Source organism: Polyodon spathula, chromosome 3 (assembly GCF_017654505.1).
Source record: "Polyodon spathula isolate WHYD16114869_AA chromosome 3, ASM1765450v1, whole genome shotgun sequence".
NCBI classification, from domain to species: domain Eukaryota; kingdom Metazoa; phylum Chordata; class Actinopteri; order Acipenseriformes; family Polyodontidae; genus Polyodon; species Polyodon spathula.
The window spans coordinates 95,427,673-95,442,990 of record NC_054536.1 but is presented as its reverse complement, the minus strand read 5'-3'; the positions used below and the strand labels follow the sequence as shown (position 1 = coordinate 95,442,990).

Genomic DNA, 15,318 nt, shown 5'->3' with positions numbered 1-15,318 from the left:
ACTTTTGCGTCGTCTGCAAATTTAACAAGTTTGCTTACTATACCAGAATCTAAATCATTAATGTAGATTAGGAATAGCAGAGGACCTAATACTGATCCCTGTGGTACACCGCTGGTTACCACACTCCATTCTGAGGTTTTTCCTCTAATCAGTACTTTCTGTTTTCTACATGTTAACCACTCCCTAATCCATGTACATGTGTTTCCTTGAATGAATACAAAAACAGATTTACAAAGACACTTATAAAAAAACATATATTTTCCCCAAATATTGTATTTGTGGAGTAAATCCTGCATTTTTTATAATAGTTGGCTGCAAAACAGCCATCGAATGTGTTTTATAAAATTACACTGACGTCATGCATTTCCCTTGAGTCTACCACTCGCTGTTTGTTAACTAGCAGCCTCTATGGGTGGAAAGTTTATACACACAAGTTGCAACCAGCTTTTACCTTCTTGTAAAATGATCAAGGCAAGGTAATAAAAAAGGAGTTTCCTGTAGCCTAATAAAATAAATGAAAACAGCTTACTGGAACCACGTGGTCTGACTTGAAAAGGGAACTGCAGCTTTTAAAGAAAGTTTTCAAGGTATCGGCTGATGAATATCAACTAAAATCAAAAGAAATTCAGTGCTTAATGTTAAGCACCTTGAGCTGTATCAGCTTTAATACAGTATATGATAAGTTAACTTTTTATGCTAGTTATTATAGTAGAAGGAAATGCTATGATTACTTATATTAAACCCTAGAAAAAAACTACCAACCTACAGTGACCAACCTACTGTGCACCTAACATGTCTGCTCACAAATTGACATGTTTATATATTTCAGAAAAACAAAAGAATCATATCCTTATTCTTTCTTCTTTCTGCACTGGTGTCATGAAAATGATTTATATATATATATATATATATATATATATATATATATATATATATATATATATATATATATATATATATATATATATAAACAGGTATGTGTTATAAAGTCTGGCCAACACTTTCCCTAAAACATGACAGCAAATGGATGCCCCTGTTCCTGCTCTACAGATGCAGAGGGAACACAAACAGATTGGATGTGTAAGTGTACTGCTAATAAGCTGTTGTCAATGTGAGGTAACACCTGCAAGTTCACTGCAATAGTAAAACATCTGCTGTGATTTATTTGTATGTTGTTGTTTTTTTTTTTTTTTTTGCTTACCTCGTAGGAATTTGAAAGCCTGCATCTTTATCGAGTCTGTAAGCCACTTGCAATGCTGTCGAGCCTTCCACCTTTCTCACTCCCTTGAGCGATACAACGTCCAACTGGAATTGGCTTATCAGGTCAAAGCCTTCAACAGAAATGATAGTGCTGTGATATTCAATTCAATTACCAGACCCCCCCCCCGCTTTGTTTCTGTGCTGTATGCATGTTGTAGTCTACAGTGATCATGTTTAACTACTGTGGCTTGCGAATACAGGGTAAAAATCACATGTGTAGCTATATCTAGGACCTCCGGGATCGGTATTGCCCAGCCTCGCACTAAGTTAAGAAGAGTAGATTAATTTAATTGAAACATAAAAAATTAAGTACATTTTTATTTTTGATACTGTGTTGCACTGCACATTGCCATTCAAATGATCCTCCAGGGAGCGGAATTGAGCTGACACGATGACATTGAGTTATTGTTTTTTTTCTCTCTCAGTTAGTGTTTTGTTTCATCCTGAAAGACAGTGATTTTTTTTTTTTGGAGGGTGGGGGGTTGATTTTTTCTGTTTTGCTATCATCCAGTTCAGGTAATTGTTTTTCATCCAAATCAGCATGTCCACTCACTACTTTTGGGATGCTATAGACCATGCTTGGGATACTGCCAAGCATGGTCTGTATCAGTGGTGTTCAACCCCATCCTGGGACGCCCTGTGTCTGCTGGTTTTCAATCCAACAGAGCTCTCAATTACTGAACTAGACCCTTAATTGAACTGATCCTTTGCTTAATTAGACCGTTTCAGCTCTTAAACGGTTGCAGAGTTCAAGTTACTTAGAAAATGTTATAGCTAACTTGAAATCTGCAACTGTTTAAGAGCTGAAAACAATTAAAAAGGTCTAACGCTTAAAAAAAAAGGTACCAGCAACTTTCTATTGTTGAATTAGGAATTGAGTGAATGTTCTTGAAGGTGCTAAAATGTATTAGTGAAAGTAAAAATGATAAAAAATAGCTCCCTGTGTGTTCATAAAGTTTATTCAAAGTGTCACACCGGAGGCTGGTTGCTATTCCTGCTGTCCTGACTGCATTGCTGCTGATTGACAGACAGCATTCAGAGGATGTGACTAGAATAGAGATTTGACCACTTACAGCCATAAAGAGACTCAGAGTTTGGGGGGGGGGGGCTTGGGCACCTATGTTACAAAATATTTTTCCATTCGAAAAAAAAGTGTCTGAAAACGTACTTTAAATAAAAAAATGGAGACTATTATTTTTCTTTTCAAATAGGTATTTTTTAACTAGTGAAATGTTTCCATGCTCATCCATGAGTCCTTAATATAAATTGCATCTTGCTCAGTCACAGAAGACAGAAAAGCTGCTGTTTTCCAACGTGGATAATTTAGTTTTTCATGCAGCTCCAATTATTTTGACAGTCATGTTCTGTGAATCTTCTTTACAAGCACTGACGACAGACTCTTTCTTCACCGGTTTGAAATATCTTGACTCATATTACAGTCTGTACCTCTTATTACAGTCTTGTGAATAGCCTCTTTCTCTATACCTCTTATTACAGTCTTGTGAATAGCCTCTTTCTCTATACCTCTTATTACAGTCTTGTGAATAGCCTCTTTCTCTATACCTCTTATTACAGTCTTGTGAATAGCCTCTTTCTCTATACCTCTTATTACAGTCTTGTGAATAGCCTCTTTCTCTATACCTCTTATTACAGTCTTGTGAATAGCCTCTTTCTCTATACCTCTTATTACAGTCTTGTGAATAGCCTCTTTCTCTATACCTCTTATTACAGTCTTGTGAATAGCCTCTTTCTCTATACCTCTTATTACAGTCTTGTGAATAGCCTCTTTCTCTATACCTCTTATTACAGTCTTGTGAATAGCCTCTTTCTCTATACCTCTTATTACAGTCTTGTGAATAGCCTCTTTCTCTATACCTCTTATTACAGTCTTGTGAATAGCCTCTTTCTCTATACCTCTTATTACAGTCTTGTGAATAGCCTCTTTCTCTATACCTCTTATTACAGTCTTGTGAATAGCCTCTTTCTCTATACCTCTTATTACAGTCTTGTGAATAGCCTCTTTCTCTATACCTCTTATTACAGTCTTGTGAATAGCCTCTTTCTCTATACCTCTTATTACAGTCTTGTGAATAGCCTCTTTCTCTATACCTCTTATTACAGTCTTGTGAATAGCCTCTTTCTCTATACCTCTTATTACAGTCTTGTGAATAGCCTCTTTCTCTATACCTCTTATTACAGTCTTGTGAATAGCCTCTTTCTCTATACCTCTTATTACAGTCTTGTGAATAGCCTCTTTCTCTATACCTCTTATTACAGTCTTGTGAATAGCCTCTTTCTCTATACCTCTTATTACAGTCTTGTGAATAGCCTCTTTCTCTATACCTCTTATTACAGTCTTGTGAATAGCCTCTTTCTCTATACCTCTTATTACAGTCTTGTGAATAGCCTCTTTCTCTATACCTCTTATTACAGTCTTGTGAATAGCCTCTTTCTCTATACCTCTTATTACAGTCTTGTGACTAGCCTCTTTCTCTATACCTCTTATTACAGTCTTGTGAATAGCCTCTTTCTCTATACCTCTTATTACAGTCTTGTGAATAGCCTCTTTCTCTATACCTCTTATTACAGTCTTGTGAATAGCCTCTTTCTCTATACCTCTTATTACAGTCTTGTGAATAGCCTCTTTCTCTATACCTCTTATTACAGTCTTGTGAATAGCCTCTTTCTCTATACCTCTTATTACAGTCTTGTGAATAGCCTCTTTCTCTATACCTCTTATTACAGTCTTGTGAATAGCCTCTTTCTCTATACCTCTTATTACAGTCTTGTGAATAGCCTCTTTCTCTATACCTCTTATTACAGTCTTGTGAATAGCCTCTTTCTCTATACCTCTTATTACAGTCTTGTGAATAGCCTCTTTCTCTATACCTCTTATTACAGTCTTGTGAATAGCCTCTTTCTCTATACCTCTTATTACAGTCTTGTGAATAGCCCCTTTCTCTATACCTCTTATTACAGTCTTGTGAATAGCCTCTTTCTCTATACCTCTTATTACAGTCTTGTGAATAGCCTCTTTCTCAATACCTCTTATTACAGTCTTGTGAATAGCCCCTTTCTCTATACCTCTTATTACAGTCTTGTGAATAGCCTCTTTCTCTATACCTCTTATTACAGTCTTGTGAATAGCCTCTTTCTCTATACCTCTTATTACAGTCTTGTGAATAGCCTCTTTCTCTATACCTCTTATTACAGTCTTGTGAATAGCCTCTTTCTCTATACCTCTTATTACAGTCTTGTGAATAGCCTCTTTCTCTATACCTCTTATTACAGTCTTGTGAATAGCCTCTTTCTCTATACCTCTTATTACAGTCTTGTGAATAGCCCCTTTCTCTATACCTCTTATTACAGTCTTGTGAATAGCCTCTTTCTCTATACCTCTTATTACAGTCTTGTGAATAGCCTCTTTCTCAATAGCCTCTTTCTCTATACCTCTTATTACAGTCTTGTGAATAGCCTCTTTCTCTATACCTCTTATTACAGTCTTGTGAATAGCCTCTTTCTCTATACCTCTTATTACAGTCTTGTGAATAGCCTCTTTCTCTATACCTCTTATTACAGTCTTGTGAATAGCCTCTTTCTCTATACCTCTTATTACAGTCTTGTGAATAGCCTCTTTCTCTATACCTCTTATTACAGTCTTGTGAATAGCCTCTTTCTCTATACCTCTTATTACAGTCTTGTGAATAGCCTCTTTCTCTATACCTCTTATTACAGTCTTGTGAATAGCCTCTTTCTCTATACCTCTTATTACAGTCTTGTGAATAGCCTCTTTCTCTATACCTCTTATTACAGTCTTGTGAATAGCCTCTTTCTCTATACCTCTTATTACAGTCTTGTGAATAGCCTCTTTCTCTATACCTCTTATTACAGTCTTGTGAATAGCCTCTTTCTCTATACCTCTTATTACAGTCTTGTGAATAGCCTCTTTCTCTATACCTCTTATTACAGTCTTGTGAATAGCCTCTTTCTCTATACCTCTTATTACAGTCTTGTGAATAGCCTCTTTCTCTATACCTCTTATTACAGTCTTGTGAATAGCCTCTTTCTCTATACCTCTTATTACAGTCTTGTGAATAGCCTCTTTCTCTGTACCTCTTATTACAGTCTTGTGAATAGCCTCTTTCTCTATACCTCTTATTACAGTCTTGTGAATAGCCTCTTTCTCTGTACCTCTTATTACAGTCTTGTGAATAGCCTCTTTCTCTATACCTCTTATTAGAGTCTTGTGAATAGCCTCTTTCTCTATACCTCTTATTACAGTCTTGTGAATAGCCTCTTTCTCTGTACCTCTTATTACAGTCTTGTGAATAGCCTCTTTCTCTATACCTCTTATTAGAGTCTTGTGATTAGCCTCTTGCTCTATACCTCTTATTACAGTCTCTGTATTCACCCGTTTATAACATCTTTGCTTCTTATTACAACCTAGTTTATTTCTCATTGTTTATTGTTGTGTAATTACAGAATGTAAAAAATAAACCTTGGCTTACTGATCACCACAGTCTTCTCTTTCTCTTTCTGTTTCTAGTGTAGAACACATTGTGGTGTAAATATCACTGAATACATTGCTCTGTTGGCACTTTAGGTTAATTCTTCTCAGTCTCATACATTGACAAATTAATATTCTGTTCAGTCTCTAAGGTACTATTGAATGTGTTTTTCTGAAAGAAAAAAACAAGACTAGCCATAATTTACTGTACTGTTTAATTGATCTGATTCTGTTCTGAAATCAGAGTAACCCTTTTTTTCACTATTTATCATACATATATATTCATTGCATATATACATACATACATACCATAAATAAACTTATATTTGATATAATTAATGAACATAAAGCATAAGTATGATTTAACATATACAAATAAAAAAACATTTTTACCTGGTAGGTCATCTTGTCCAACTCTTATATTAGGGCAGACAGTGTTGTCATCTACGCTGTTGTGGTTGTAATCAAGGTCGGTTTCTGAAAAGGAGAACATTCAAGGGCATTTACTTTATATTTTACTTTATATACAGTATACCCTAACTATTATTTTTATCATGTCATATTCCTAAAAGATCTGTTCTTCTGAAAGCTTAGCAAATCATGTTGTGCCGGTGTTCTGCCCTTTTTTGTTTCCTTCAGGAACTGCGCATGCTCTTTTGCTACCTTTGTACTTTGTGCATACTCAACACATTTACTATGCCAGAAATAGCTACCCAGCCCAACTAAGAGCCAAAAAAGATTTAGGAGGGTGACCATTTGATGCTTTAATTTCTGTCACTGTGTGACGGAGAATATGTTAAGGTGAAACCCACTCCAGTTTGATTGAAACCTGTAAACAGAAATATGCATGCATGAGTTTTGAAGTTTGTGTGAATTTCTGAGAATAGGTGCTCATATGCTTGTCAATGACACAATCTGTTACAAGCGAGTTTATTCATTTTAGGCTCAGAATAATATTTTGTAGGGGGCTCCCGAGGGGCGCTTCCAGTGAAGGTGCTCTGTGTGAGTGCAGGATGCACCCTATAGCCTGGACGTTGCCGGTTGGAGTCTGGGCTATTGCACAGCTGACCGTGGATGGGAGTTCCCAGGAGACGGCACTCAATTGGCTGAGTGTCACCGGGGTAGGGAGGGTCTAGGTCGGCCAGGGTGTCATCGTCTCATCGAGCACCAGCGTCTCCAGTAGTCTGGCTGGGCACCTGTTAGCTTCGGAGGACAGCATGTGTTCATCTTCTCACCTCCCGAGTCAGCGAAGGGGTGCATTGCAAACCACAAGTAAGCATTGTAAAGCAGAGATAGCTACACTAAAAACATTTCAAAATAAAACTATGGCAAATGCATATTACAGTATAACCATGGGAAAAGCATGGAAAAACTACAAGATTACTGTGCAAATATTGGCATGGGAAGGTTCATCAGTTTATTTTGTGCTAGGACCTACAATGTATTTAAGTTGAGGCACCATACATACTTTATTAGTTCTCTACAATAATAACCAAAAAACACCACAAGGTATGATTAGTAAGTGAATATGACCAATTTAAAGTAATACAGTATCCAATTACTTTCAATAAATTTCCAGCCTTCTACTATTATTAATCAGTATACATCTCTGGGAACAACTGAGTTTTGCATATTGATATGGGAGGATAGAATCATATTCCTGACAGAATTGTTTGAAACATACCATTAGGATACAATTATAAGGGTTCAATCTTAGCAAAACCATAATGAGACTCAAAGGGATATCAACAGTTTCATTAAAACAGATTTGGAACAGATATTGCACAGTGGTAATAATGTAACTGCAATGGACTGCCAGTGTTTTTAGGGTCCTACCAAAGTGATAACACTGCATTAAAGGTCAAAGCATTGCCATGACATTGCATTGCCAATTTAAGAACACTTGGGATTGATTTGGGTAATGCTGTCCTGAGCTTTTCCAATTAGACAAATTAAAACAGATGTCTACTGATTACCGTCAAATTGTCAAATTTGCCTTTCTCTAACTAAGCGTTCAATCTCCTGTTGCCGTCTAGACTTTCCAGGAATAGTTTGTACTTTTTTCTTCCTTTTTTCAATTCCAAACATCTTGCTTCCATATGCGTAGATAATGTCCCCAAATTTATCAAGCTTCTTTTCAACTGTTCTATTTAACCTTTCCAAAGTAAAACAGAGATCTGTGTTTACTGTGTGCCATGCAGTTTTCTCACAAGCTCTTGGCCATTTAACTCCAGGCTTGTGCCCGTTGAGTTTCTTTTCTCTCTTACGCTGGTTCATCTGACCGGGTTCGCAAGGATCATTAGGTTCATCACTAGTTGTGTCCACACAAGTCCTCCTCACTTCTATGACAGGGGTGCTGATATCCTGCGAACTATGGTTTGCTTCCTGTCACTGGATTTCATTTGACTGACTTACATAAGAACATAAGAAAGTTTACAAACGAGAGGAGGCCATTCGGCCCATCTTGCTCGTTTGGTTGTTAGTAGCTTATTGATCCCAAAATCTCATCAAGCAGCTTCTTGAAGGATCCCAGGGTGTCAGCTTCAACAACATTACTGGGGAGTTGATTCCAGACCCTCACAATTCTCTGTGTAAAAAAGTGTCTCCTATTTTCTGTTCTGAATGCCCCTTTTTCTAAACTCCATTTGTGACCCCTGGTCCTTGTTTCTTTTTTCAAGCTGAAAAAGTCCCTTGGGTCGACACCGTCAATACCTTTTAGAATTTTGAATGCTTGAATTAGGTCGCCACGTAGTCTTCTTTGTTCAAGACTGAACAGATTCAATTCTTTTAGCCTATCTGCATATGACATGCCTTTTAAGCCCGGAATAATTCTGGTCGCTCTTCTTTGCACTCTTTCCAGAGCAGCAATATCTTTTTTATAGCGAGGTGACCAGAACTGCACACAATATTCAAGATGAGGTCTTACAAGTGCATTGTACAGTTTTAACATTACTTCCCTTGATTTAAATTCAACACTTTTCACAATGTATCCGAGCATCTTGTTAGCCTTTTTTATAGCTTCCCCACATTGTCTAGATGAAGACATTTCTGAGTCAACAAAAACTCCTAGGTCTTTTTCATAGATTCCTTCTCCAATTTCAATATCTCCCATATGATATTTATAATGTACATTTTTATTTCCTGCATGCAGTACCTTACACTTTTCTCTATTAAATGTCATTTGCCATGTGTCTGCCCAGTTCTGAATCTTGTCTAGATCATTTTGAATGACCTTTGCTGCTGCAACAGTGTTTGCCACTCCTCCTACTTTTGTGTCGTCTGCAAATTTAACAAGTTTGCTTACTATACCAGAATCTAAATCATTAATGTAGATTAGGAATAGCAGAGGACCTAATACTGATCCCTGTGGTACACCGCTGGTTACCACACTCCATTCTGAGGTTTTTCCTCTAATCAGTACTTTCTGTTTTCTACATGTTAACCACTCCCTAATCCATGTACATGTGTTTCCTTGAATCCCAACTGCGTTCAGTTTGAGAATTAATCTTTTGTGCGGGACTTTGTCAAAAGCTTTCTGGAAATCTAAATAAACCATGTCATATGCTTTGCAATTATCCATTATCGATGTTGCATCCTCAAAAAAATCAAGCAAGTTAGTTAGGCACGATCTCCCTTTCCTAAAACCATGTTGACTGTCTCCCAGTACCCTGTTACCATATAGGTAATTTTCCATTTTGGATCTTATTATAGTTTCCATAAGTTTGCATATAATAGAAGTCAGGCTTACTGGTCTGTAGTTACCTGGTTCAGTTTTGTTTCCCTTTTTGTGGATCGGTATTACGTTTGCAATTTTCCAGTCTGTCGGTACCACCCCTGTGTCAAGAGACTGCTGCATGATCTTGGTTAGCGGTTTGTAAATTACTTCTTTCATTTCTTTGAGTACTACTGGGAGGATCTCATCCAGCCCAGGGGATTTGTTTATTTTAAGAGCTCCTAGTCCCTTTAACACTTCTGCCTCAGTTATGCTAAAGTTATTTAAAACTGGATAGGAACTGGATGACATGTGGGGCATGTTGTCAGTATCTTCCTTTGTAAAAACTTGTGAAAAGTAATCATTTAACATATTTGCTATTTTTTTTTCTTCCTCTACGATTTTGCCATTTGTATCTCTTAAACATTTAATCTCCTCTTTGAATGTTCTCTTGCTGTTGTAATATTGGAAAAACATTTTGGAGTTGGTTTTAGCTCCCTTAGCAATGTTCATTTCTATTTCTCTCTTGGCCTTTCTAACTTCCTTTTTGACTTGCGTTTGCAGTTCCGTGTACTCTTTCTGTGTACTTTCTTTTTGGTCCTTTTTTAATGCTCTGTAAAGTGCCTTTTTTCACTGAATATTTTTTTTAATTGATCTATTAAACCATTTTGGCAATTTAGTTTTACATTTAGATTTGTCTACTTTAGGGATGTAATTGTTTTGCGCCTCTAGTACTACATTTTTGAAGAACAACCATCCTTCTTCTGTGGGTGTTTTCTCTATTTTACTCCAATCTACTTCTGTTAGTCTCTGTTTCATACCTTCATAGTTTGCTTTTCTAAAATTGTAAACCTTAACTTTAGTCTTTACTTTTGGGGATTTAAAAAACACTTCAAATGAGACCATGTTGTGGTCTGAGTTTGCCAGTGGTTCTCTGACCTCTGTTTTAGTTATTCTATCTTCGTTATTTGAAAAGACTAAATCAAGGCATGCCTCCCCTCTAGTGGGTGCCTTCACAAATTGTGTTAGGAAGCAGTCATTTGTCATTTCCACCATTTCTATTTCATCCTTCGCGCTACCCACCGGGTTTTCCCATTTTATTTGGGGGTAGTTGAAATCCCCCATTAGTATGGCTTCTCCTTTGCTACACACATTTCTAATGTCATTGTATAACAGATTATTGTGCTCACCGTCTGAATCTGGCGGTCTATAGCATGCTCCTATTATTATGCCTTTTGAATTTTTGCCTGTTATTCTGACCCATATTGATTCGGTTTTATTTTCTTTGTCCAGGTTTAACACCTGGGCTTCAAGACTGTTTCTTATGTATAGCGCTACCTCTCCTCCTCTTCTGTCCTGCCTGTCTTTCCTATACAGTGTATACCCACAAATATTATATTCGTCCCCATCACTCTCAGATAACCACGTTTCTGTAACACCTATCACATCATAGTTACCTGTTAGTGCAGTAGCTTCAAGTTCTAAAATTTTGTTTCTGATACTTCTAGCATTTAGATAAATACATTTAATGGTAGTCTTACCTGAGTTGTTGTTCTTGTTTTGATGCGGTCTCCCTTCTGTTTTTTTGTTGATTTCTCCCCCTTTCCTTTCTAGTTTAAATGCTTCCGAACCTGCTTGACTTGACTGACTTTGTAAGAAGTACTGTTCAATGCGAAGCCCTTGTCCCTTCTCCCTCAAGCATTTAATTCTCAAGCATTTCATTCTCCCTTGATGAATCTTCAAAACCCTGACCATTGTCGCCTTGCTCCAGCAGCAGACACAAACCTGGAGTGCCATGTCTTTGCTAATTGCAGATCTTGAACTAGTCTTTTGTGAAGTACTGTCCATTCTCATATCCTTTTCCGTTCCTAAGTCATTAACCATGTTATCTAATGTTGAGTCATCTTCCGCCCCCGCTCTTTTTGATGCTAGGGGTATTTTTCTCTTTAATTTCTTAGAAGCCTTGGTTGGGTGTCTCAGCATCCTGTTTACCTTTGAAAACATAGAGCTGGATACTGCCGACCAGGGTAGCTAACCCTTGCCAGCCCCAGTGGGGTCTCTTTCCTCCTGTCAGCTGTCTCTCCATGCTGTCACAAGGTCTTTCCCTTGTTTCCAGCTGCACTATTCACAGCTGTCACAGGATGTATCCAGATCTTCATGATTTCCATTACATGAGAGTAGATTTTGAACTTTATGCTGATTTGAACTCAGCTCTCGCCAAGATAATCACCAGCTTTGCAGAAAACTAATGTGATCCATCTGCATCTCCATCCATTTGCGATGTTTTCCATCTGATGATATAGATATCCTTCTGTCTGGTGTTGATTGCTGAAGTGTAATGCTGGCTCAAGGGATCAACCACACACAACGGCTGCGATGCTGGCTCCGGGGATCAACCCAGTGTGGTCTCCCCAGTGCATCAGCATGACAACCGTCTGGATTGAGCTAAGTAGGGTACATCTCTGGGGTCTTCAAGTGGATACCTTCCATCCTCAGTATTTCGTTGACTAGCCCACGACACCTCAAAAGGGCTCAACAGTGATTCTGGCATCCCAGCATCAACCCCCTCCATCCCCCACTCAGCTCAGCCCAGCTTTTATAAATAATATATATATATACTTACAATTATATTCTTACAAGCTCACTATTAAATGATATTGTAAATAAAACAATTAAATCAATAAAGCTATTAGACGTTAATTAAATATAATACTTTTCTGAATTCAGCATTTGTTATTCTCAATAATGTGTTACAAAAAGAGATCTCTTGAACAACATTTTTATTTTTTATTTTATTTAGTGTGCCCAATTATTTAACCCCAGATTTTCTTTCCAATTCTTTTTTCTCCTCATTGCAACGATTCCCCACACATCTCATGAGAACTGAAGGTTCAGTGAGTCTCCATCCGATCCCTCAACCGAGCCAGCTTCTTCTTTTACAACCAGGAACTCGAGGGCAGATGTCAGCGAGCTACCGACCTCTGGAAGACAAAGGCCAGCCCTGGAGGTGTCCTCTCTGAGCTCACTGGACGCCTGGCCAGCAGGGTCTTCTGTAGTGTAACGAGCAGAAACAGTCCCTGCCGGTGTTGCCTCCATAACACACGGGACCGCCAGAACCAATGCAGCATTCCCTTCAAAATCCCCAGCAGACAGGTGAATCTGTACAGCCAGGACACAAACTTGTTCTGTATGACACCCTGCACACCACACGGCTGTGCTTCTACCAGGTGAGCAACTTGGGGGCCCACTCAACAATATATTGTATTATAGTTTTTAATGATCCTAAAGAAGGTCACTCGTAGATCAAAATGTTGATTTTACCTGTTGGCACGGTGTTTTGACAAATAAAATTATTTATTCTTGTTTTGACTACTTCGTACCCTGCACCTCTTTTAAATAATGGATGTGCGTATAGATACCTTTGAATCCATGTGATATAAAAAATAATATATGCGCTGCAGTGCATAATTAATCCCTGGGTTCTCACGGTTTATGATGTCACATAACCACTCGATGAAATATTTTCATTTTTACAAATACTTAAGTAAGCACATTCACTGAGGAGTCACTAAAGGGTATGTCAAAGTGCCTGAAATAATAAATACGATACTTACGACACAGCGCAGGGGACCACAGTACTGACAGTAGAGCTACACAGGCCGAAGCGTACAGTGAACAGTGAGGCCAAGATTTTTTTCTAATTGGAAAGAAAAAAAGAACGGCAAAAGAAATATCAGTTAGCTTTGTGTCAGGTTTATAGGTAACGGGAAATGTTGTGAATGGATGCCTTTACTTAAAACACTTATCAAGCAGAGTATGCCAAAACAACACAACCTGTACCATTTTTTATTTTTTTTGCTAAAGTGTTTTATTATGCTTTTATTATTTCTAAAATCCTAAACACCCATTTGTAAACTCTGGATTAGTGTAAACAAACACTAACCCTGAATATGCATTCAAAACAAACAAGGGTAGTCTTATGAACTGACCCTGGATCACGTAAGAACATAAGAACATAAGAACATAAGAACATAAGAAAGTTTACAAACGAGAGGAGGCCATTTGGCCCATCTTGCTCGTTTGGTTGTTAGTAGCTTATTGATCCCAGAATCTCATCAAGCAGCTTCTTGAAGGATCCTAGGGTGTCAGCTTCAACAACATTACTGGGGAGTTGATTCCAGACCCTCACAATTCTCTGTGTAAAAAAGTGCCTCCTATTTTCTGTTCTGAATGCCCCTTTGTCTAATCTCCATTTGTGACCCCTGGTCCTTGTTTCTTTTTTCAGGCTGAAAAAGTCCCTTGGGTCGACATTGTCAATACCTTTTAGAATTTTGAATGCTTGAATTAGGTCGCCACGTAGTCTTCTCTGTTCAACACTGAACAGATTCAATTCTTTTAGCCTATCTGCATATGACATGCCTTTTAAACCTGGAATAATTCTGGTCGCTCTTCTTTGCACTCTTTCTAGAACAGCAATATCTTTTTTATAGCGAGGTGACCAGAACTACACACAATATTCAAGATGAGGTCTTACTAGTGCATTGTACAGTTTTAATATTACTTCCCTTGATTTAAATTCAACACTTCACAATGCATCCGAGCATCTTGTTAGCCTTTTTTTATAGCTTCCCCACATTGTCTAGATGAAGACATTTCTGAGTCAACAAAAACTCCTAGGTCTTTTTCATAGATTCCTTCTCCAATTTCAGTATCTCCCATATAATATTTATAATGTACATTTTTATTTCCTGCATGCAGTACACTTTTCTCTATTAAATGTCATTTGCCATGTGTCTGCCCAGTTGTGAATCTTGTCTATATGATAAGCACTGAGTGCATCATTATTTGCTTTTAACTTCAATTGTATTAGTTGAATTTAGAAACTTGAGCAAATCTATACTGTATCAGAAGATATAAAAACAGGAGAGGGTAAAACACCAAGCATGTTTTAAAGATGAAAGCAGGTTTTCCAAAGAGGTGAACAAACCTGTATAAGAGGAATGTGGCTCTGCTTTTTGAGCTTTGATAATATCCGCAGAAATTCTATTAGCTACGAATAAGAGATATTCCTGAACTTATCCAGCTAAAATCATTTACAATGGAAGCCATTTTCTGTTGTTTTTACTTTTAAAGAAAATAGCTATATTTCTCTAAATAAATAAATAAATAAATAAATAAATAAATAAATAAACAGTTGACACATATTCTATTCTTGTGTATTCATGGAAACAGTGTTGTTGTTTCACCCGGATGACTACTGTCATTATTTTGGAAATTGAATTTGGCTGAAATCATTAAAGAATCGAATGATGTAATACAGAGGGGGAGAGAACAATCCACGCTGACTAATTGGACAGGCGCAGCACCAGTAAATCATGTGCTGCCCACAGCACTGCCAGGACCAGTATGAACTATAAGTCATGCGGTTTGTGTGTGTCTGCCTGCTACTGTTAAAAGTATGTGATCTTGTATTCCAAAACCTGCACGACCAAATGTATAACATACACTGAACAAAAAAAATCTAACTGTATAAAGTATAATAATAGGACAATATTGCATGATGGAGGACAACAAATTGCATTGTGGGACGAGACCCTGCGTGGAGATATTAAAGTTTGGGCAAAGTAATTCCAGCCAGTTGGAGCACAGATAGACATTCATCTATAATGCAGCAACAGCACAAACCAAAAATATTTGCACATATGCTTAGGTTTCTTTTTGTCCTGTGCAGTACAGAACTAACAATGGTAAAACTTAAGGACTATAACTTATCTCTGTTCATACAGCATCTCTTGTCAAACTACCTTGAGAGAAACTAAGGTCAACACCATTCATTAAA

General features: G+C 37.5%; 1 protein-coding gene across 3 annotated transcripts in view; it reads right to left on the bottom strand.

The window, feature by feature from the left end:
• LOC121313696 (collagen alpha-1(IX) chain) overlaps positions 1-15,318 on the bottom strand; it is a 40,077-nt gene that overhangs the window by 17,281 nt on the left and 7,478 nt on the right. For all 3 annotated transcript variants that reach the window (XM_041246497.1, XM_041246498.1, XM_041246495.1), the window contains exons 2-4: positions 13,094-13,176; positions 6,161-6,244; positions 1,202-1,331 (exon numbers count right to left, since the gene is read on the bottom strand). In XM_041246497.1, coding sequence (XP_041102431.1) covers positions 1,202-1,331; positions 6,161-6,244; positions 13,094-13,176 — 297 coding nt within the window. The remainder of the gene's footprint in view (positions 1-1,201; positions 1,332-6,160; positions 6,245-13,093; positions 13,177-15,318) is intronic.